Below are 22,662 nucleotides of genomic sequence, written 5' to 3'. Positions count from 1 at the left end.
GATTTTTTTTTTTAATATAACGGTATAGATGAAACAATTACTATTAATTATTGTTGAAATTCCTAAAATGACACTTATTTTGTAACGGAAAATGTATTAAATTTGAAGTCTTTTAGATGTTAACATATATATAGGGTCATGATTAAAAGAGTTTATTGTGTTAGGATGTACTCATAACTTTTTTATATATAAGTGTGATGTTTAGGCCGATTTGTTTGTACCTCGATTAATTATATGAGGTATCTATTACTCCTGCATTTATTTTGACTAATTTTGTGAGATGTCTGCTACGTTCCACCAACATAGATAGAATATCAAATAACTCTATTAATCAGGATTTTGGACAAATAAAAAGAAATTACTTATTGGTATTTTTGCCTTTGATGAAACTTCAACCCAAGATCTCATGATTCTCAATAAATTTCATTGATAGAATGAATCGATATGACCTTAAATTTCTAAAAAATACTCTATTATCGGCTCTTAAACTTTTGAAACTTTTTTTAGCAATGTGTGACGCAATAAATAACAAAAGTGTCCTTTATAAATATTCTTATCATCTTAAAATTAATTAATTAATATGTATGTATTTTCATCTTCATTTTTTTAATTTAATTATCATATGTCAATTATATAACTTGACGTAACATCACAATTTTTCTTTGGGCCACCCAATGATTTATATTCCCAACTACCAAGCAAATCATGAAACATGCTTGAGGTGCTACTCTTTTATATATTTTATTACTAGTCATATTTAAAATGATTTTTTGGGTTGCCAGTTGTCAAGAAGACTAAAATAAATAATAAGTTATAATAATTGTCAAAAAAATTTAAATTTTTTAAATGAATCGTCAAAATTATTATGATAATTGTCAAAATTTTGACCATAAATCTTGTGGAGTATCAAAAAAAAAAAATTCATTCATTTGATCTAAGTGGTGTTATCATCGATATAAATAATATTTAGTGATGTGATTATTTTAAAATTTAATTTGCAAAATTATTCGATATTTATACTGATGAAAATAGAAAATATCAATGAAATACTTATAGGTGCATACAACCTAGGCACCAACTTGAAAAAAAAAATCAAAATGTGTGGGCACAAACTCTTAAATGATTCTTAATATTAATTATTTCCTTTCATAAAATAAAAGATTTTATATTCAAATCTGTCAAAAACAATAAGATTCTTATTGATTCTTTTTCTTTTAGTCAATGAAATTGATTTATGATTTATTATTCTGTCTCTATTTCACCAATAAATAACACTAAATATCAAATAATTATCAGATGTATTTTTCAGCTTATTTGTATTCTTAATATTTATCTTAGTCTTTGGAATAAATCCGTCAAATAACAATGATAAAAAGGAGAATGGGAATCAACTTGCATACATATCAATTATTTTATCGAATATTTACTATTTCTCATCAATATTAGATACCAGATAGTTCTATTCATACATTTAACATTGTTTATACACCACATTGTGCAGATATGTGGTATGTTCAACGTCTCATGTTGACATAATGATATTTATATTAGTATTGATGTAAACATCGGATGCGGATAAATTCATACTTATGATCTTGCTCTCAAACAATTCTTGTAGAATTTTCTATGGAAAATACTGGGAAGTTGTACTATGGTGGAGCAGCAAAATCTATTGTAGTAATGAAGACAACCACCTTTTCTTTAATAGGGTGATGTCCGGGCTAATTTACTCGCACTTCGACAATTTCACGAATATCAGCTATATCCCATCAACATAGGTATTGGGTAACTTTGTCCGCTAAGATTTAGGTGGATGAGAAGAAATTACCTAGTGTCTTCGCCTCTGCTGGAATTTGAACCTGCACCTCATGGTTCTCAACCAACATCGTCATTGACCACTAGGTGACACTTGAGTGTGACAATCACTTTTTTTTTTCACAGCGGTGGGGTCAAAGCTAGCTTGCTCGCATATCATACTATTCCACCAGATACTTATTACCTCCGATCAACACTTGTTCGGGTAACTTTGTAAAACAAAGATTAGGTAGATGAGAAGAAATTAACTAATGTTATTTTGTTGGTGTCTCCGCTAGGATTTGAACCTGAGAAGACAACCACCTTTTTACAAGAATTGTCCTTCATCCAGTTTCTAACAAAATTTTGACTTTCACCTTTCCATTTCTCAAAACAGCACAAGCATTTCAATTTCCTCAATCAAAAAGTTCTGTTAAAAGGAATGGAAATGCTAACATTAGTTACTAAGTACAGTTTCACCCAGTCTTTCGAAAACAGTCTTTCTACCTTCACAATGTAGAGATAAATAAGGCTGTGCACACATCACCTTCCCCAGACCCCACTTGTGGGCTTACACGAGATATGTTGTTGTCGTTGTAAGTACAGTTTCACCTAGATAGATTCTAAATCCAAAATGCACAAAGTTTGCTCAACATATTTGGCAGATATCTGGCAGATATGTGTACGCAGCCTTACCCCTACCTTGTGAAGGTAAAGAGGTGTTTCCGATAAACCCTCGGCTCAAGTAAAGCATATCAAAAATCAAACAAGTAAAGCAAATACAATAGTGAAGAGCTATGTTGAAAAAGAATGAAGAAGAGAACATTAACAACAAGAAGTAATACAAAAACTAGCAAGCCTTGCCATTCGGATGAAAGGAATATCATCCTAATGAAAGCCCCCACCTTTCTACATTTATTATTATATAGAATTCAATCATTGTATTTATGTAATGTATAAATGATCTATTAAGAACTCAATAAGCAAAAAGGGTTATGGCCAAAACCCATAAATTTAAAATTCTGGATCCGCCTTTAGTCCATCCAACTTGCGGAATACTCCATATCCACTTGTGATGTGTTTCACTAGGAATGCAGAACCATTTAATACCCATAAGACTCGACAGAAGACGGGGGTCATAGAGAAGCAAATTGGGATTAGCTGTGAAGAAGACTAATAACATCAACAGTACGCCTCAGTCTCAAACAAATTGGGGTCAGCTATATATATGAATCATCACTGACCATGCTACGCCATTCAAACTCATCTCATGCTAATATTAAACAATGAAGAAGACTAAGAGCCACATAAATTGCTGACAACGGAAGAAAAAGATAAGAGATTTAAAACTTTCATTAAAGGCAGGCACAATGTGAGCAACAAAGAATTTGGTAAGGGAACTTACAACAAACCGATGATTCATGTTCTTTTAACACATCCTCTCTAGCCAGAGCTTCTCCTTCTTGAAATAACAATCAAATACAAACGCCTTCTTAAACAACAATCAGTACAGCAACATCCTAACAGGAGTCCTTATGTGTCGTCCTATACGCCCATAAGGCATCATCCAGAAGTTGAAAAGACAAAATGAAAAAAAAAACACCTCAAAGGTTCCTTGAATGGAAAACCGACTTGGTATCGTCATATAGAAAGCAACCAATAACAAAGAGAACTCAACTGGCAGGGAAGGGCCAATTTACCTAATTTAGGTACACATTCCATTTAAACTTCTAAGCATCTCAAAACATTTGACATGCTTCTACAAATCCCTTTGTTTCAATTTGTTTGCCTTATTTTGACTCGGAATAGAGTTGAAGAAAATAAAGACTTTTAAATCTTGTGGTCTTAAATTAAAGATGTGAGTAATGAACCGAAATGCCCTTAGAATCTGGTGGTCTAAATATGTCATGTAGGATTTTGGGGGTAAAGGAAAGTAAGAAACAAACTGAAACGGAAGATGGTCTTTGTAGTTGATTGACATAATTTTACTTTGTATTTTTCAATTCATTGCAGTTAAATTATTTTTATAGTAATTTTTTCTTTACATTCTACGTTTCTTACTTTTCTTCATTTAACACTTATTTTTTCACTAAAGCACCATTTTAATTGACTTTGCAGTTAAACCTCCATACGTCTTGGTGCTTAGCTACATTTTTTTACATTTGACATCAATAATAAAGCCGTTCATATCAATGCGCAAACTAGGAACAACAAGGATAGAAGAAATGCAAACGATATGTTTACTTGAATTGAAAGAAAAAGATGAGTCCAAAATTTGACGAAGGACAAAATTTATCATAGAAAACAATGTTGTAACAATAAACGGAAAATGACAATCACTACTAAAGATCATGTACCTCCTTCCCCTCTCGAGATGAGGAAAAATTTTGAACTCAGCAATTGTTCAAAATCTACTCATATTCGAACTGAACATCTACATGCAAATACTTCCTCATAAGCCTTACAATAAAGGATGTGAAGTTGGCTAATGTATGGCATTCTTCGTGTGTTTTGGTTTCTGAGACGACTCCATAGATTACCAACTTCCTCAGGTTAGGGCACCTTTCCAGTAGTCCTGCTACCCAATGGGAGAACAGGTCACCAATGACCATCCATCCAAGCTCCAAGACAACCACATTTCCCAATTGAAAAGAATCTTGTGATCCATAATGAAGTGCTGTCTCTCTTAGTTCATAGCTCAATGACAGATGACTTAATTGTGGAAAGCAAGCGGAAATCGTCTCAATATCCACAGCCTCATCCTCATCGTCGAACACAACTCCCCATAGCCTCAGTCTTTTTAGCTTCGATGATTTTGCTATCATGTGATGGAACTTGGACCACATGATTGTGAAATTACTGACATCCACAATCTCGAGATCTTCAGCACTCTCGCCAATATCAAGATGGATGACACTAACATCATCAATCTTAAGGTGACTCAATGAACCCTTGCTAACAAGCTCAAAGACCTCAAGTGTACAATCTTTCAGATGCAGCTTCTCAAGACTATCCGCTTCCAGAATGATTTTATCCAAACTAATGGCTTCAACATAGATATCTTTCAACGAGTTACTTGTCAGCTCCATCATTGCCTGTGGATCAGACATGACAATGTCTATACTAACAAGACTCAAGACCTCAACTTTCGGGCAAGCTGTGAGGAAAAGACTCAGATCTAAAGCTGATATACTAACATAACTTAGTGAAAGAGACCTCAAGCAAGGGAACTTTTGGTAACTAGGTTCAACACCCGTGATTGTATTGTGTGCAAGAGCCAACACTTCTAGCCTCTGGCGACCACATTTTTCAAGTATATTAATGTTTGGGGTAGTCCTGACATTGTAATGTAACTGGCGTAACGTTTCTCTGGTATACATTAGCCAAGCTATTACCGGAGCAGCAGAGAACTCGTCGACATCATCCATGATGATCGAAAGGCAATGCAGTCCATTAGTCTGGAAAATCGTCTGAGTTACAATTATCTCAAGTCTGCTCCTTGTGAGCTCATGATAAACAGGCCAGTCATTCGAGTTAAACATGAGTGTATGAAGATGATTCCTCCAAGCCTCTCGCCACTTCTGACAAGTAGAAGATGCTATCACAACATCTCGCGCAGCTCCAACACGGGACAAAATGTTCCCAATCACCTCAACAGGAAGGTACTCCATACCCTCAAATACGAACAACAAATACAACTAGCGGGCCCCTAGAAAACAATGTTACAGTCCAAGCAATTCCACTTAAATCTCCAAACTACATCACAATACTATCCAAGGGATTCTTATCAAGGAAAAGGCCAACATGTGGTGTAAAATATTCATTCATAAGCTAATCAAACCCCAGATTATCAACCAAAAATGTAATATCCAGAAACCCTTTTAACTAAACTAGCAAATGATAACTCTACCAGAGACAATTTCTTGATTCTCACTATAAGTCAGCCAAAAACCCAAATCAAGAATCTGGTTTCTGAAATAATATAAGAGCATACCAAGTTAAGGTTTTGACCTTTGGGGCAATATTTGAGAAGCCAAAAATCCCATCTTTAACTCATCAACTTCCAATCCACAAACCTTAAATCAAGAATCTGGTTCCTGAAAAGACACAGAAGCACAATCAAAGTTAAAGTTCTGACCTTTAGGGAAATATTTTAGAAACCAAAAATCCCATCTTTAACTAAAAAAAATTCCAATCCTGAGACTCAAATCAAGAATCAGAAAGACACAAAGAGCATACCAAGATAAAGTTTTGACCTTTGGGACAATAAAAATCTCATCTTTAACTCATCAACTTCCACAATATAAACTACTAAATCAAGAATCTCAAAAAAACTGATAACATATCAGATGAGGAAACCAAAAAAATCAAAAATAATTTAACAAAAAGCTTACCACATAAATCATAGGATTATGATCATGTCCCACAACAAGACATCAATCGATCAAACCAAAAAACAAGAAAAAACAGTGAACAGAGAGGGACAACAGAAGGAATCTGATTCGATTTTCTGTGAAAAAAAGGGTCAAGACGGCATTGTGGGTTGGGGGCTTTGGGTGGAGAGGGCGGGGGCGCGGGGAACCAGACACAATTCACACAAAACACAACAAAAACACACAGTAACGTGTGTGTTGGTGTGTGAAAAGTGGGTCGCACGTGAGGATCAATGTCACAATGGAACTTTCGTCTGACCAATCATAGGGGAGTGGCTTTTTGGTCGCGGTGGAGCAATAAAAACTCTTTTATCTTTAATCAATTGTCTTGAATTTGTTTTGAATATAGAGTTACATTTTTACAGAGCTTTAGTTATCCCTTAATTTACTAGGCTTATCATTGTTGATGTTAATAATCTCTTAATATGGAACTTGCCGACATAAATCTCAGAAACCAACCACCACCTACTAGAATTTTTTTGACTAAGTGCGTATAGTAACATAGGCATATCTAATAGGTTCACATCAATAACTTTTCTCCAAAATTTATATATTGTATTAAATATAAATTTTATTATATTTGTACATAGTTAAAGTCAGAACTTCAAATCTTAAAGTCATCTCTATTTGAAAATTAGTAACAAAAATATCGAGTTGACGGGGTCAGATATCAATAAACATACACCTGAAAAGACAAGGATAAAGAACTATGATTGGAGGTTTCTTTTCTTTTGGTATTTTTAAAGATGATTTTTCATTGGTGGCTTTTTATTTATTATTGGGAAAAAAGACAAATATATTCGAACTATCGTAAATGGTATACAGATACCCTTCGTCATACTTTTGGGACATTGGTGCCCCTACCGTCCAAAAACTAAAGCATATATACCCTTTATACTAACGGACATACATGTGTCATAATCTTATCCATCAACCCGATATTTATTAAATATCGGATGGACGGATAAGATTGTGTCACGTGTCCTTGTTTAGTCTTCCGTTAGAGTGAAGGGCATGTATGCTCTAGTTTTTGGACGGCGGGGGCACCAATGTCCCAAAAATATAACGAAGGGTATATGTTTACCATTTACGATAGCTCGATGATATATTATCTTTTTTCCCTTTATTATTTATTTTATAGAAAAGTCCAGTTAAGGGAGGAAGACAAACTTCAGTGAACCAGCAACGAGAATACTCTATGAAAAATTGATAGGTTGTGAGTTGTTGCAGCACACTCATTATCATGTTTTTTACTTCTACTCTCCTCCCTATAAATATTTACCGACATTGAATACCTACATCAAATTAATATAATTTATCATAATCAAGTAACTTAACAAAGTGAATATTTATATATTAATTAACATAATTAATTCATAATTGTGTATATTCATACACATAACATGCATTCGTTAATTTGACAATTACATCAGATGTGAGTAAGCTTTTACCCTCCAATACTATATCCAACAGAGGGGACATAATATATATTTGAAATTTGAATACTGGTGCAATACTATATCCGTGACTCTGCTCTTCCCATACCTCACTTGTGTGATTGCAGTGGGGTTGTTGCTGCACTTTGCACTCTAATCTCCCATAATTTTCACCCGCTTCATTAAACGCTAGGTGACACCTTTGATACAAGTTAATTTTACTGTTTGGTAGTTCTGGAACTTTAGAACTCCAAGAAAATCTTTCCATTTCTGTAATATCAGTATCAGTAGATTATACAAATGCCATGACTGGCAATTTTTACATCTAATAAACACAATAGAAAGATATATGTATAAGATATGGCATATTAATTCCAGGAATAAATCTTTATTTCATCCTTTGTCTACCTAATGAAAAGTACATTATAAACATCATGTCTCAGTGAAAATCATTTCACTTTCCAGCACCTTTACTGGCTGTTGTCATGAAAGACTCACCACAACCGCATTGCCCTTTCGAGTTGGGATTAATAAAAATGAACTCAGACCTGCACATAAAATGTAAGAACGCGTCAAGAGTTACTTGCGGAGGACACCATATGAAACAGGGACAGGTTTGGACAAGTCGAAACATCTTTAAAGGATTTGTCTCAGGGCAGCAGTTCACAGGGCTGCTGCATCTGAGGTATCATGCTAAACAACATTTTGATTCTCTTCTGAACCCCCTGCCCCCAGAAATTTTCATCGGCAGAAACCAACACAGATAGATAGTACAACAACAACAACATACCCAGTATAGTCACACAAGTGGAGTCTGGGGAGGGTAGAGTGTACGCAGACCTTATTTCTACTTTGTTAGGTAGAAAGGTTGTTTCCGAAAGACTCTCGGCTCAAAGAAACACAGATAGATAGTATAATTACCAAAAAACTAACATGAACTGATAATCCAATAAACGAGAAGATAAACAAGAACATGCAAGACTTTTGTCTCCTTCATCCAACAGTAAGTCTTGATACTAAGGTTTTCTGGAGTCGATAACTTCATATTTCTCAAAACTAACCTTATAATGGCAAAACTTTCCCAGAATAATTTGCACATAAACAAACAATAATTAGACCTTCAATGACATCAGAACAGCTAATGGAGTATGTTACATGGCATTAGTATAAACCAAAGCAGACGACGACAAAACTAACTGCTGAACACCCAAAGAAAAATCAACAGCAACAGATGGGAGTTGGATAACGCGACACGTGAGAAAGCTACTTAGGGTTCAAAATATGTAAGATTACTTAAATTAGGTGTTTCCAGTCCTTTTCATCCAAAAGCAAAATGACCCACTTGTGCACAAAAATAAAAGGCTTAGTACCAACAATATAGAAACGGACAAGTAAATCCCTTACCTCAATTTATCATCCACAAAATCCATCTTGGTACCAATCACGTGCATCAATGCCTTAGGATCAATAAGTATTTTTACTCCCTTCTCTTCAATCAACTCATCAAATTTACCCTTCTCATCTACAATGTTCAAAGGGTTGTGATTAGAAATAGAACCACAACAGAAATCCATAGCATAATCAGTTTGATGATGTATAACATCATTAGCCATAGACTAATTAGTCCTGCTGATGGATTATTTTGCGAGCATAACGAGATTGAATAGATTCAAAGGAGAAAGTTCATCAAAAATAAAAAATAAAATTGTCCCCCAGGCTTGGCTCAATCGGAAAAAGTTGAAGAACTTGCGACTTAAAGTCACAAGTTCGAGTCTTGCGACAAGTGAACTAAGTAACTGACAATTTGCAACAATATTGTCAATGTCAAACGCAAAAAGAGTATAAAAGTGCTAAGATTGTCCATGGACTAAGCAATTTGAAGTGTGAATGTGTTTTATTTTTTTTTGCATATATTTGAAGTGTGAATGTTAGTGAAAGGTGGCACAAATGGATTAAAAGATGAAAAGTATAAATGCAATGGTTAACTGTAAACACAAAAAGACAATTCTAAATGCATAGGAGTTATTACCATTCTTAAATGAAACGCGCAGTTAAGTTTCAGATTCAAGTTTAACAAAAAAAAAAATTATAATTTTCTAATTCTATATTCCTAATTCAAAAAAATTAATAATAAATATGTCACTTTGCCAATTATATTGTTTTTTAAGGTTGTCCACTTGAAGAAACCACAAATTGAAAGAATTGACACCCATATTAAATTTGTCAATGAGTAATAAGATAAACATAGTACTGCCTTGTTGACTGTACAGAACACCACTTGAATGACCGGGGCACCCAACCTGCATTGCACATAGCATTTAGTCATTGCTCATTTGAAGAGAGGTTTAGAATGTTTCCCTTCTTGGATAGCTCTGGCACTTAAGGAAGTAAATTATATTGGATAGTGTGGTATCTTAAACAAATTATATCACAGAAAGAAAATCCGTTAACTCGAAGCAAAAGATCCTGCTACGCTGGAATTTATCCTTGGCCAACCTGTAAAGGGAAAAAACACAAAACTGCGGGACATGTAAACGTATATGCACCAAACGTAGAGAAACGATTTGCGGATTCCTCCAAACTGAAATAGAAAGACTGTGCAGAATACTAAAACCCTATGGCGCACATACCAAATGAGTGTAAGATAGATTGAGCAAGAAATTTAATCAAGATCATGTATTCAATAGTTAAAGAAGGAGATCTTTATTTCTAAAACATGTCGAGATGTACGACATATCAATCATTAAGAACTAAAGTTACATTTGAAGAAATAAGGTAAAAAGGTGAATTACAAAATGGGAGATATCATGTTTCTCGTCTAACAAAAATCGTGAAATCATCAAATGGGTATTAATCAGGGGAAACAAGATGATGATTAAAAAAGAAAACAAATCCTTAGCAAAAGTACATCAATATTAATTACATTCTAAAAACCCTAGTTTCATATGGATCGCGAGAATGTTGATAAGAGAAAACTCAGATGGCGCTCACTTTGTTCAGTCAGGAGGTCCTTTCTAGTTGTCTGATAGATGATAGGAGTGCGGTTACCGCTTGTAAACTCCTTGGTGCAATGTGTTCATTTGAAGTCACCAACCTCGGTTTTATCACCTCACAACCATTATATTTTGTGAGCTTGGTTACATCTTAAAGTAGCATAATAATAAATGCACGGTGAGATGACAAAATCCATGAAAGATTATTCTACGGGTAGAAGCGGATCCAAGATTTAAAGTTTATGGTTCTCATCGATCTTAAATTTAAAAAAAAAAGACTTTATTGGAAGTGCCCAAGGGAATCGAACCCTCACTGAGGCGGAAAATAAAAATTAAGTAAGTTCCATTTCTGCCTCTAGACCAAGAGCTTACTTTGTTACCAGAAACAAATAGATTTTATATATTTAATGGATTTCTCAATATAAATATAGGGTCTATACAAAAGTTACCGGGTTCGGGAACCCGCACCCGGTACCCTAGCAAGAACAATAGTGATATAATTGAAGAGTAAATAATAATACAATACTAATAGTGATATTGATAAGTAGAAGAGGGATCAAATAAGGTGCTCTAAGCTAGAACCATGCTCTCCCACAGAAAAGAGAGAAATCACTCGACTATTTACTTAACCCTCTACCCTGATTCTCAACCTTTATATTTTTTTTATCTAGGGTCATGTCGTCGGTGAGATGAAGATGTGTTGTGTCATGTCTAACCCAAGATCAACTAACCCAAGATCCTGCAAGAATTGAAGGAGAGATAGTAGATTTCTACAAGATGTTATATACTGAGACTACTTACTGGAGACCTGACTAAACTAATGCTAATTTCCCCGGGTTAACAGAGGAGGAAAAGGAGAATCTGCAAAGAAACTTTGAGGAGAGTTAAGTCCTAAAATGTGTGCAATTGATAAAGCACCTGGGCCTGATGGATTCACCATGGGTTTTTTCTTAAAATGTTGGGAGGTGGTAAAGGAGAACATGAAAGCTTTCCAAAACTTCTATGAGCAGGAAGTGTTTGAATGCAACATTTATTACTCTCATCCCAAAGAAGAAGGGTGCTAAAGAATTGAGATTTCAGACCCATAAGCTTAATAGGCAGCATCTACAAGCTTTTTGCTAAAGTTCTGACAGAGAGAATGAAAGGGGTAATGGCTAAACTTGTGGATTCCAGACAAATGGATTTTCTCCAAGGAAGACAAATCATGGATGCAGTGTTGATAGCTAATGAGGCAGTGGATTCCAGACAAAAGCAAAAGAAACTTTGTAAGCTAGACATGGAGAAAGCCTATGACCATGTTAATTAGGAATATCTTTTGACCACAGTGGGGAGATTGGGAGTTGGGATGAAGTGGATCCAATGGATCAGACATTGTATCACCACTGTGAGATTCTCAGTACTTATGAATGGATCCCCTGTTCGTTTCTTTAGTGCAGAGAGGGGACTGAGGCAAGGAGACCCTTTGTCTCCTTTCCTTTTCCTACTTGCTATGGAAGGGCTGAACAATATGATCAAATCAGCTAAAGTGAGGGGATGGCTCAGAGGTTTTGAGGTCAGTAGACCTGAAGTAGATAATGTGGAAATTATCCATCTACAATATGCGAATGACACATTGATAGTATGTGATGCTGATGAAGGCCAACTAAAGATGTTGAGGGTGATCCTAGTGTTGTTTGAAGGGTTCTCTGGTCTACACATTAATTGGAGGAAAAGCCACCTCTATCCAATTAATGAAGTACACAACATGGAAGCTTTAAATGTTGTTATGGGAGGGGAAATTGGAGCACTACCTACATCATATCTTGGGATGCCTTTGGGGGCCAAATCTCAGTCATATGAAATCTGGAACAATGTGGTTGAGAAATATGAAATGAAGTTAGCAAAATAGAAATCACAATATCTCTCCAGGGGTGGCAGGTTGACCTTGATTAATTTTGTTCTTGATTCACTACCAACCTATATGATGTCAGTATTCCCAATTCCCAAAAGTGTAATCACTAGGTTGGATAAAATCAGAAGAAATTTTTTCTAGCAAGGAAACAGTGAGAGGAAAGGCAACAACTTGGTTAAATGGGATGTTGTGATAGTGGGAAAGAAGCATGGAGGTCTCGGAATAAGGAATTTGATGAATCAAAGCAAAGCCCTTATGATGAAATGGTTGTGAAAGTTCAATAATGAAGAACAGTCCTACCGGAAGGAAGTCATTAAGGCAAAACATGAAGAGGAAGATAACTGGATGACCAAAGAAGTGACTACACCATATGGGGTTAGTGTATGGAGATCCATTAGATCTCTGTGGTCTGAGTTAAAGGCGAACACAAAGATCAAAGTGAGGAATGGAGAGAAAACAGAAATTTGGAAAGATGTTTGGCATGAGGCAGGTAGGCTAGAGGTCTTGTATTCTGATATATATTCTCTAGTATCTCACCAACAGAAGACCATAGTAGATCACTGGACTCCTCAAGGGTGGAACTTCAACTTTAGAAGACAATTAAATGATTGGGAGATTCAAAGGGTAGCAGATTTTTTCAACACCATTGGGCAATTTAATGGACTGGAAGGAGGTCAAGACATTTTGTGGTGGAAAGGCAATCAAAAGGGCAACTTTAAAGTGGGTTGTGCATACAACTGGCTAAACCACACCAATCAGCCTCAAAGTCACTGGCCATGGAGAGGAATCTGGAAGTCAAAAATTCCACTCAAAGTGGCATGTTTTGTCTGGTTGTTAGCCAAGGAGGAGGCTGTACTGACTCAAGACAACTTAAAGAGAAGGGGGATACCATTATGCTCTAGATGTTTCTTTTGTGGGAAAAATGTTGAGACAGTTAACCATCTCTTTCTACACTGCAAGATCACTAGCCAACTATGGAGGTTATTCCTGAATCTTAAGGGTATGTCATGGACCATGCCTGCCAAGATCACAGAAGCAATCCAGAGTTGGGAGGAAGCAGGAAACCAATCCAAGAATAGAGACAGATGGAGAATTGTCCCAGCTAGTATATGGTGGGCTATATGGAAGGAAAGGAACTCTAGAGCTTTTGATAGTGTTGAGAATAGTATGCAAAAAATAAAACTAAATTGTCTTATGCTACTATGTTTTGGGTGTAATCAATTATACTCAAATGATACTATCTCCATAATTGATGTACTAGACTCAATTTAGTAAAAGATAGTATAATTTGAAGTACATGTTGTAAATACTGACCAATACAGTATTAGTACCGACTTTTGAGGAATAGACAAAGTTACCAATTTCAAGAGTAAAAAAAAATTCAACTCCGTGCACGGCTTTTTTTCTATTTTTTTGGGGGGGGCAGTGTTTTGGACGGCGAAAGGCGACAAGGGCCTGCCTCCCTGAGCGGCGAGGCGCTCGCCTTTTTGAATTGAGGCGGCAATTAATACCAAAAATTTAAACTATTTAATTGCATATATAAATATCCAAAATTTCAATAGCAATAACATTCATTAGCAAATATTTCAATTAAAAAACTAATAGTAGATATTAAAAGTCTAAAACTTGAATGGCTCAATAATTCATAAGACAATTGATAGGCAATACTCCAATGTCCTTTTTGTTACAATCATACGCCATTGAATTCACTATTTATGGACAAACAAATATTATATTGATTAGTATAAAACTAAATTGAGTAGGGAAGAAATAAATATAGAAGGATTGAATTTTTTTTAAAAAAATATATAGGCAGAAATAGAACGGCAGTCAGTTCAGTAGCTAATAAATTGTAAAAGAAAAACAGATCCCTGCGCCACTGCTTGAAATAACATAGTAGAGAAGAAAAGAAGAACAAAAGAAGAAGAGAACAGCTGAAGAAGGGAAAAGAAAGAAGAAGAATGTACCTGAGAGAATCGCAACTCGCGACGCAAAGGTCTGAGTAGCAGCAAAGGTCTCGTCCTCTCAAAGGCTAGAGAGTCGTGATTGGAAGAGGAGAAGAGATCGCGCAGGTCGCAGTAGAGAGAAGAGGATCCCAGGTTTGCAAAAACACCAAAAAACCCTAATTTTGCCTTTTAATTATTAAATTTGAAAAAAAACAAAAAGGCGAAGCATGGCACCCCACCTTGCCATGTCGCCTCTCACCTTTCTAAAATTGCATCGCCATGCCTATAATAGGCGACGAGGCCTCACCTCGCCTCTCGCCTTTGGCGACATGGTGAGCGCCTTTCATAACACGGGGGGAGAGGGTGTTACGTGTATTCTCACCTATTGACAAGTGTAATTGAATGTCTCACCTTTAGATTATAACTATAGCAATATTTAAATCATTTCATATTCTCCTACTAGTTCTAGATAATTCTTGGTTTGGGACAATGTTTTGGATGGCGAAAGGCGACAAGGGCCTGCCTCGCCACGAGGCGAGGCGCGGCGCTCGCCTTTTTGAATTAAGGCGCCAATTAATATCAAAAATTAAAATTTTTAATTGCATATATAAATATCCAAAATCTTAATAGCAATAACATATATTAGCAAACATTTCAATTCAAAAACTAATAGTAGATATTAAAAGTCAAGAACTTGAATGAACCAATAATTCAAAATACTATATTAATTAGTATAAAACTAAATTAAGTAGGGAAGAAATAATTATAGAAGAATTAAATTATTACTTTTTTAAAAAAAATATAGGCAGTGAGCAGCAGAGCAGTACAACATAACAGAAGAACAGAGCACTCAGTTCACACTTCACCACCAGTCTACCACTAAAAATAGAGGTCTGAAAAATAGAGCAACATAGTCGTACTGCTGAAAAACAGAGAAGAAGAAGAAGAAAAGGGAAGGACTAGAAGAGAAGAGATTCGCGTGAAGTCTCCAGGGGTCGTACCTGAACAACAGTCGCGTAAGTCGTACCTGAGCAGTAGCGTCGCGATTTGCAAAGGTCACGTAAGTCTCTAGGGGTCGCGACTTGCGAAATCTGAGGAGAAGAGAAGCAGCAATCGCGACGCCTAATCTAAGGTGAGTTTGAAAACATACCCAAAAAAAAACCTAATTTTGGCTTCTAATTATTAAATCAGACTTTTTTTTTTTAAAAAAAAAAAATTTTTTTTTTTTAAAAAAAAGGCAACGCCTATTGCATCACCACGCCAGTTGCCTTTTGATCGCCATGGCACGCCTTTTAGAGGTTGCCTCGCCTCACTGGAAATAGGCAGCGACGCCTCGCCTCGCCTTGTCTCCAAAGGCGAAAGGCGCTCGCCTTTAATAACACTGGTTTGGGAAAAAACAAAGAACTTAGATCACACAAGGTGGCAAAAATAACCATAATAGGAAAAATGTTAAATTCTTACCTCAAGCATCAATATCTTAAGCTATAGTAGTAATACACAAATTCCCATTTCTAAATCATCCATGTTTAAGTGTTTCACTTCTATGAAATCCACAGAATAGTTTCAGTGGACTCCATGATGAAGTAAAATTTACTTCAGAAATGTTGCACAAATTCCCATTTCTAAATCCCTTTTGTTTCCATTTTTTTCAGCGTTTGTTTTTAATTGCTTTAGTGCTTTTCTTTGAGAAGGAATTGGCAAAGGTGTTACCTGATAAAATATCATTCAAGTTCTTCAAAGTTGCTTACATCATACCACTAGAATAGCCCATTTGCCAACTTCTTTATTCCTCTACTCTAAAACAAAAAATCAGATGGCAATATTCCCCATTTGACGATCATCACAAATTTGAAGCTTGAAGCCTTGAACGAAGTTACACATGAATTAAGTCATTAGTCTTGTAATAACTGAGGAAAGAACAATTTTAGAGGGGTTGAAAAGGGAGCTAGATGAGTTGGCTTTGGCCCAAGAGATTAGTTTGAAACAAAACTCGAGGATGATAATGGTTGGAGGAGGGGGACTCCAATACAAAACATTTCCATAGGGTAGTAATTGCTAATAGGAGAAGGATTTTCATAGAGTCAGTGGAGGTGAATGGAGGAAGAAGTAGAAGGGGCAATTGTAGATTTTACAAGCGTTTGTTCGAGGTAGCAGATTGGGGGCCTAAATTGGGGGGTTTAGGGTTCAGTCATATTGGCAGGGAGGAGAGTGAATGGCTAGAGAGGGCAATTCAGGAGGAAGAGTTGAAGAGGGCGGTGGAGGGTTGTGCCAGTAACAAAGCTCTCGCACCTGATGTCTCTACGGATTTTTTCAAGCACTGCTGGAATATGGTCAGATCTGATTTGATGGATACAGTTGTTGACTTCCAGGAAAGTGGTGAATTCGAAAAGAGTTTGAATGCTTCGTTTGTTGTCATTACCCCTAAGAGGGAGGAGCATTGTGCATGAAGGATTATAGACTTACTAGTCTAGTGGGAAGCAGAGATTGGAGAACTAGAGATGTCATTATGCCTTTTGGGTGCGGTTTGTGGAGGAACATAATGAAGGGATGGGATGATTTAGCGAAAATATCTCATTCAAGGTTGGAATGGAAGGAGAGAATTTCCGGGGACGTAGATGGGGTGGAGATAACTCACTGAAAGATGATCTTCAGAATTTGTTTAGAATGTCATGTCAAGGAGAACTGAAGGTCCAAGAAATTAGGTGGGCATATGGTGGAGATATTTTTTGGGATCTAAGATTTAGAAGGAATTCCGACAAATGAGAGGTGACTTAGTTCCCAAGATTTCTGGCCCCTCTACATAGGCAAGTCACTCCGGTGGATAACCCCGAATGCTCTATGGTGGAGTTTGGGGAATAATGGAGTTTTCTCTCTTAAATATTTCTATGAGAAACATCTGATTATGGAGGACGTGTTTCCATGTGATGCAATATGGGTATCGTAGGTGCCAAGGAAGGTGTGCTTCTTCTCTTGGCTAGCAGCTAGAGGGTGATTTTGACAGCGGAAAATCTTAGAAAGCAGAAGGTTGTGTGTGTCAATCGGTATTACATGTACAAGGAGGGCTTGAAGAAGTGGATCATCTTCTCCTACGTGCTTTATTACCATGAGGTCATGGTTGGACATATTACGATGGTTTGGAATCTTCTTGGGCAATGCCAAAAAATTGTGCAAGAATTGATGTTTTGTTGGAGAAGTTGTTAGGGCATGGAATATGGTTCCTCTTGCGTGGGTTGTTTGGAGAGGGAGAAATAAGAGAGCTTTTGAAGAGGTAGTATAGAGTTTTACACAGTTGAGGAGTAGCCTCCGGTCACTTATTTTCTTTTGGTGAACCCATAAAGCTCCATGGTGTATAAAAGAATGGGTGAATTTTGTAAAGAATCATGTATTGTAGATTCTTTACTTTTTGGTATACCCCTTGTATACGGCCAGCTCTTTGGCCATGTTTCTGAATGAAATACATTTACCTTCTCAAAACTAAAACATCTCTCTTTTTTCTGTTTCTTCATCATGTAGCTCATTAGTTGATACCCGACACTAGTATACCCGAATGAAGCTTATGCCTCAAAATTCAAATGCATTTAAGCTCAAAAAGAACAAATCTGTAGCAAGGAGCATATTATTAGCCTAACTTTGCTCTGCCAATACTAATTAAGCAGATCATGATGCTCCAATTTTCTAATTGATTGTTAGCATCAAGATGCTTCTTAACATTTATTTTAGAAAGATTAACCATATTATCAAATAACCAGACAAAAACGTGCACAAAAGTTTCAATCTATTATTTTTATAATGATGTGAAAATGCTACATAATGAGTACACTTTCCCCTACTTTACTGCAGATGGACCTACCAAGCCCAAACGTTCATGTATTTATGACAGAAGAACAACAGTATGAATTTCTCAAACTGTTGGCCAAGGAGATCAGTAAAGATTATGAATTTGGAAGTACATTCCAAGAGGAAAGCTGGAGTATCGTAACTAACCAGATGCAGAGAATGAATCCACACCTTTCAGTTGCTCATCTGAAGGCAAAACTAAGAATTTTCACGAGAAAATACTGGTTATTTTCAACTTTGTTGGCCAGACGAGGAGTCCAATGGGATAGAAGGACTAACTCAATGACGTATGCCCGTCCAGGAGTGTGGATATCATATTCCTTGGTAAGGGTTGCTTTCTGCTTCATTACTTTTTCTTTCTTTTTTTGAAACTGGTAACTTTGCCTATATATGTTAGAATCTGAATCTTACAAGAGTTGTAGTAACTCCATATTTACAAAGTACTACCTACATCTATGATTCTATGATCCTATGTCTATAAGGAGTCTAAAACATCAATAATAGACACAGATCATTTAAAAGCAACTGATTACACCAAAAACACAGTAGCAAGATGCAATTGAGCTTAATATGTTGCATATTGTTCTCTACGCTCTCAAAACACCTAGAATTCCTCTCCTTCCATATTGTCCACCAAATGCTTGTAGGGACTATCCTCCACTTGCCTCTATTCTTGGCCAACAACCTACCTTGTTCCCAGCTTGTTATGGCCTCTGCTTTTCCCAGGCATGCTCCATGCTATTCCTCTAAGGTTCAAAAACAATCTCCATAGTTGTCCTGTGATTCTACAATGTAGGAATAGATGATTTACAGTCTCTGCCTGCTTCCCGCACAAGAAGAACCTGGGGATTAAAATTATCCTTTTTTTCATTGGGTTCTCTTGGGTAAGCAATGCCTCATTTGCCAGAAGCCACACAAAGCATGCCACTTTATATGGTATTTTGGTTTTCCAAATATTCTTCCATGGCCAACTGCTCGGCTGCTAGTTGTGGTTCATTTTCCTATACGCTTTGCTCACTTTGTATGTGCCTTTCTCATTTCCCTTCCACCATAGTTCATCTTCATCTACTCCCAATCCACTAAATAGCTCAATCTTGTTGATAAAATCTGTCATTTTTGGTATTTCCCAATCATTGAATTGCCTTCTAAAATTGAATCTCCATCCCTCAATTGTTCATAATTCCACAATGGTTCTTTGTTGGTATAGTACTAATGAGTAGATATCTAGAAATAGCCTTTCTAAGTTGCCTTCTCCATGCCATTCATCTGTCCAGAACCTAGTTTTAGCCCCATGGCTCACCTTGATCTTGAAGAAGCACTTCAGCTCATTCCAGAGATCTCTGATGGATCTCCATAAGTTAACTCCATAAGGAGTTGTAATTTTCTTCGCCATCCATTTGTCTTCCTCCCCATACTTAGCTACTATGACTCTCCCCCACAGTGTCTCTTTTTCATTGGCATACTTCCATAGCCATTTCCTTATGAGTGCCTTACTTTGAGTATTCAGATTCTTTATCCCCAAACCCCCAAACTTCTTGTCAATTATCAAAAAATATCATTTGACCAAGTGGTAGCTTATCCTATCCTTATTTCCTTGCCACAAAAACTTCTTACTAAGAATAACCATATCAACGTCAACATTCATCAACAATGAAATGCTTTTTATAAAAAAATTATTTCTCAAGGAGGATATATCGTACTTGGCAATTATAGTAAAGGAACTACTGATCACAAACAATTTTTTCAAAACTCAAGGGAGCACTAACTTCATGTTTGCTATTAACTATTTTCCTTGTTTAACAATAAGGATATAAAGACTTTTAAGTGTTTCAGTCCACTTCAACTCACCAATTTTATGTGCCAATTTTTTTTGCAGGAGTATCCAAAGGGATACCCATTCCGTTACGAAGGCATTCAGCCAAGGCTTTTTGATGCCATGCGTGACGTCTTTGAAGCGGGAGTTGCAATAGATTGATGAGCAATGTTACACAAGTTTCTTCTTAAGCTGAAAGGTGTTATATAGTCATGTGAAACTGTCTGGCAGAGTTACATCCTTAATCATATTCAGTCCAGTCTAAACACTATTTTTTGTTACTTCACCATCTGAGTTTATGCAAACTACAAACAAAGGCGGACCCTCATGTTAATGTGAGGGTGCACATGCATCCGCTAACTTTGGAAAAAATTATATATAATATATATATATATATATATATATATATATATATGCACACACACCTTGAGATATGACATATTATATTAGGAATCTTAAAATACTAAAGTTGATAGAGTGCACTAGTTTAAATGGCGCGTGTTTCTGCTCTCCTAGGTGAGGGACTGGGTTCAAATCCCATTTATAGTTTATTTTGTTTCTTTATTCGTTTTTATCTGAGAAGTTTAAAAGTATTGAATAAAAGAAGGGGGCTGACTAGTTTTAAACTTGTGACTTCATGGTGCAAATTGAAGTTCAAAACCTTCACTCTCCAAAGAAAACTTTATGTAGAAGACTCATTTAATTTATATTTATACGTTAGTACATTAGTTTTCTATGTTTAATAAAGTTAATCAGTATTGGGTGGCATATTTTAACTAACGTGCATTACTCTTTGATGGTGTACCCGTCGTCTTCAAATACTGGGTTCGGCTCTGACTGCAGAGATTACACCATTTTTCTTTTGATTAGTTTCCTGCTTCAATTGCTTAACGGATAAATAAATGAACAAATTACAGCATTCAAATTTCAAAGGTATGGCCTATAAGTCAATTAAGTAGGCCAGATCAAGTTAGCATGTGTTAGTGGGAGGTAGCAAGTACCCGAAGACCACATTACTAAAAAAAGGGCCAAATGTATTACTCCTTCCGTCCCAATTTAAGAGTCTTTAGTTTGACTGGTCACGAAGTCTAGGAAATAAAGGGAGACTTTTGAATCTTGTGGCTTTAAACTAAATATGTGTGTAGTTTTTTAAATCTTATGATCTTAAGCTTGCCGTGTAGAATGCTAAAATTGGAATAACTTACTAAATATAGAAAAAGGCACTCTTTTCAAGACATACCAAAAAGAAAGGTAAGACACTTAAATTGGGATGAGGGAGTATTACTTGTCTTTTGACACGCTTTGATGGTATATCCGCCTAGCAGTAGGATAACATCAACCAAATTTGACAATTTGGCTCCAAAAGATTACCACATAAGTTGAACACATATTTACTTAATCCATTGCCTCCGAATCAAACCAGGTAATACATTTGCCAAAGCAGTTATGTATTCTAAACCTATTGACTCTAAATGCTCGATTCACCTCGATTTCTTAAGCTCAATGCTGATGTATATGATGGATATAGAAACTAGGCTGGATTGTAACTTTTAAATATAACAAGCAATCAATTTGATGCTGGATTTATATACAAATTACCTTATCAAAAAAAAATGCTCAATTCACCTCGGGTAACCTACACCAAAGGTCCAATACATCTAACAAATTTTGGCCCCAAAAAAAAAGTGACATACAGTACTTAACTTGTCGTGTTTCGCTTCTTGTAAATCAAACTGTATGGACTTTGACCTAACGTTTTAAGGTACATATTTCCATCATACTAATATGATTTTTTTAAAAAAATTGCGACAATAGAATTGATCGAATTAGTTATATTGAATAGGAATTCCACCGGTAAATTCATCTATACAAATATGATAACAGTATAAAAAAAATAAGATATTTACCGGCGTAATTGAGTGTGTATGATAAGCCGTTGCATCCACGAGCTTTAACACCGAGCTTAAGGAAAGGACGCTGCCGTTGCTGAAGGAGATTGCTAATTCGAGCAGCGGCGGCGTCCGTAATAGTTATTGCTTGCCGCCGGACTGAATTTCCGATTCTCTCTGCCGCCTTTGCCAGCACCGGAGACACCATCGATCCGTTTTGCAGGTTCTTCACTAACGCAAATGTATCCTGTTATTCCTCTTTTGAAAAAATTGGGGGCTGTAAATATAGTTACCTGAAATTTCTGGGGTGTTTACGCAAAAAATAAATAAAATTATTAACGATGTTAATATAAAGAAGTAAATATTAAAAATAAACGAAAATGTACAACGGAGGTTGTTCAAATGGTAAGCACCTTATTTCCACCTTCAATTGTAAGATTGTGCGTTTGAGTCATCTGAGCAAAATGATGGGAGTTTTTAAGGAGATTTAGGGTCCATTTCGTCATGCGATATGGTATCATGATATGATATCATAATATGGAATTATGAGATGAAACTAAAGTTTTGTTTGGACATGCGATATAGAATTTTTGTGTTTAAATCACCATGACTAATCTTTTCACAAACAAA

At 36.1% G+C, this 22,662-nt stretch overlaps 2 protein-coding genes across 2 annotated transcripts; both read right to left on the bottom strand.

Annotated features, from left to right (window-relative positions):
- Positions 1–4,194: 4,194 nt before the first annotated feature.
- Positions 4,195–6,332, bottom strand: LOC125825103 (F-box/LRR-repeat protein At1g67190-like). Its single transcript, XM_049504451.1, has 2 exons — positions 6,189–6,332; positions 4,195–5,891 (listed from the first exon to the last, which is right to left on the bottom strand). Exon 2 carries the CDS (start codon positions 5,463–5,465, stop codon positions 4,206–4,208), a length of 1,260 nt encoding a protein of 419 aa, XP_049360408.1. The 5' UTR covers positions 5,466–5,891; positions 6,189–6,332; the 3' UTR covers positions 4,195–4,205.
- Positions 6,333–7,875: 1,543 nt separating this feature from the next.
- LOC125825335 (iron-sulfur assembly protein IscA-like 1, mitochondrial) lies at positions 7,876–22,335 on the bottom strand. The gene is made up of 3 exons (XM_049504684.1): positions 22,051–22,335; positions 9,068–9,185; positions 7,876–8,211 (listed from the first exon to the last, which is right to left on the bottom strand). Exons 1-3 carry the CDS (start codon positions 22,238–22,240, stop codon positions 8,118–8,120), a joined length of 402 nt encoding a protein of 133 aa, XP_049360641.1. The 5' UTR covers positions 22,241–22,335; the 3' UTR covers positions 7,876–8,117.
- Positions 22,336–22,662: the final 327 nt, after the last annotated feature.

The sequence above is a fragment of the Solanum verrucosum genome, unplaced genomic scaffold (genome assembly GCF_900185275.1).
Source record: "Solanum verrucosum unplaced genomic scaffold, falcon-dt-bn FXZP01000125.1, whole genome shotgun sequence".
In the NCBI taxonomy this organism is placed as follows: Eukaryota; Viridiplantae; Streptophyta; class Magnoliopsida; order Solanales; family Solanaceae; genus Solanum; species Solanum verrucosum.
This window is presented reverse-complemented; position numbering and strand designations above follow the sequence as displayed.

What these genes read in the sequence shown, in the direction of transcription:
- LOC125825103 (XM_049504451.1), bottom strand. Translation starts at nt 5,465, where the DNA reads ATGGAGTACCTTCCTGTTGAGGTGATTGGGAACATTTTGTCCCGTGTT.
- LOC125825335 (XM_049504684.1), bottom strand. Translation starts at nt 22,240, where the DNA reads ATGGTGTCTCCGGTGCTGGCAAAGGCGGCAGAGAGAATCGGAAATTCA. An exon ending in ATACACACTCAATTACGCCG is followed by an intron (nt 9,186 to 22,050) that starts GTAAATATCTTA and finishes TGAACATTGTAG; the next exon opens with ATGAGAAGGGTAAATTTGAT. An exon ending in TTTGTGGATGATAAATTGAG is followed by an intron (nt 8,212 to 9,067) that starts GTAAGGGATTTA and finishes TTTTATGTGCAG; the next exon opens with GTCTGAGTTCATTTTTATTA.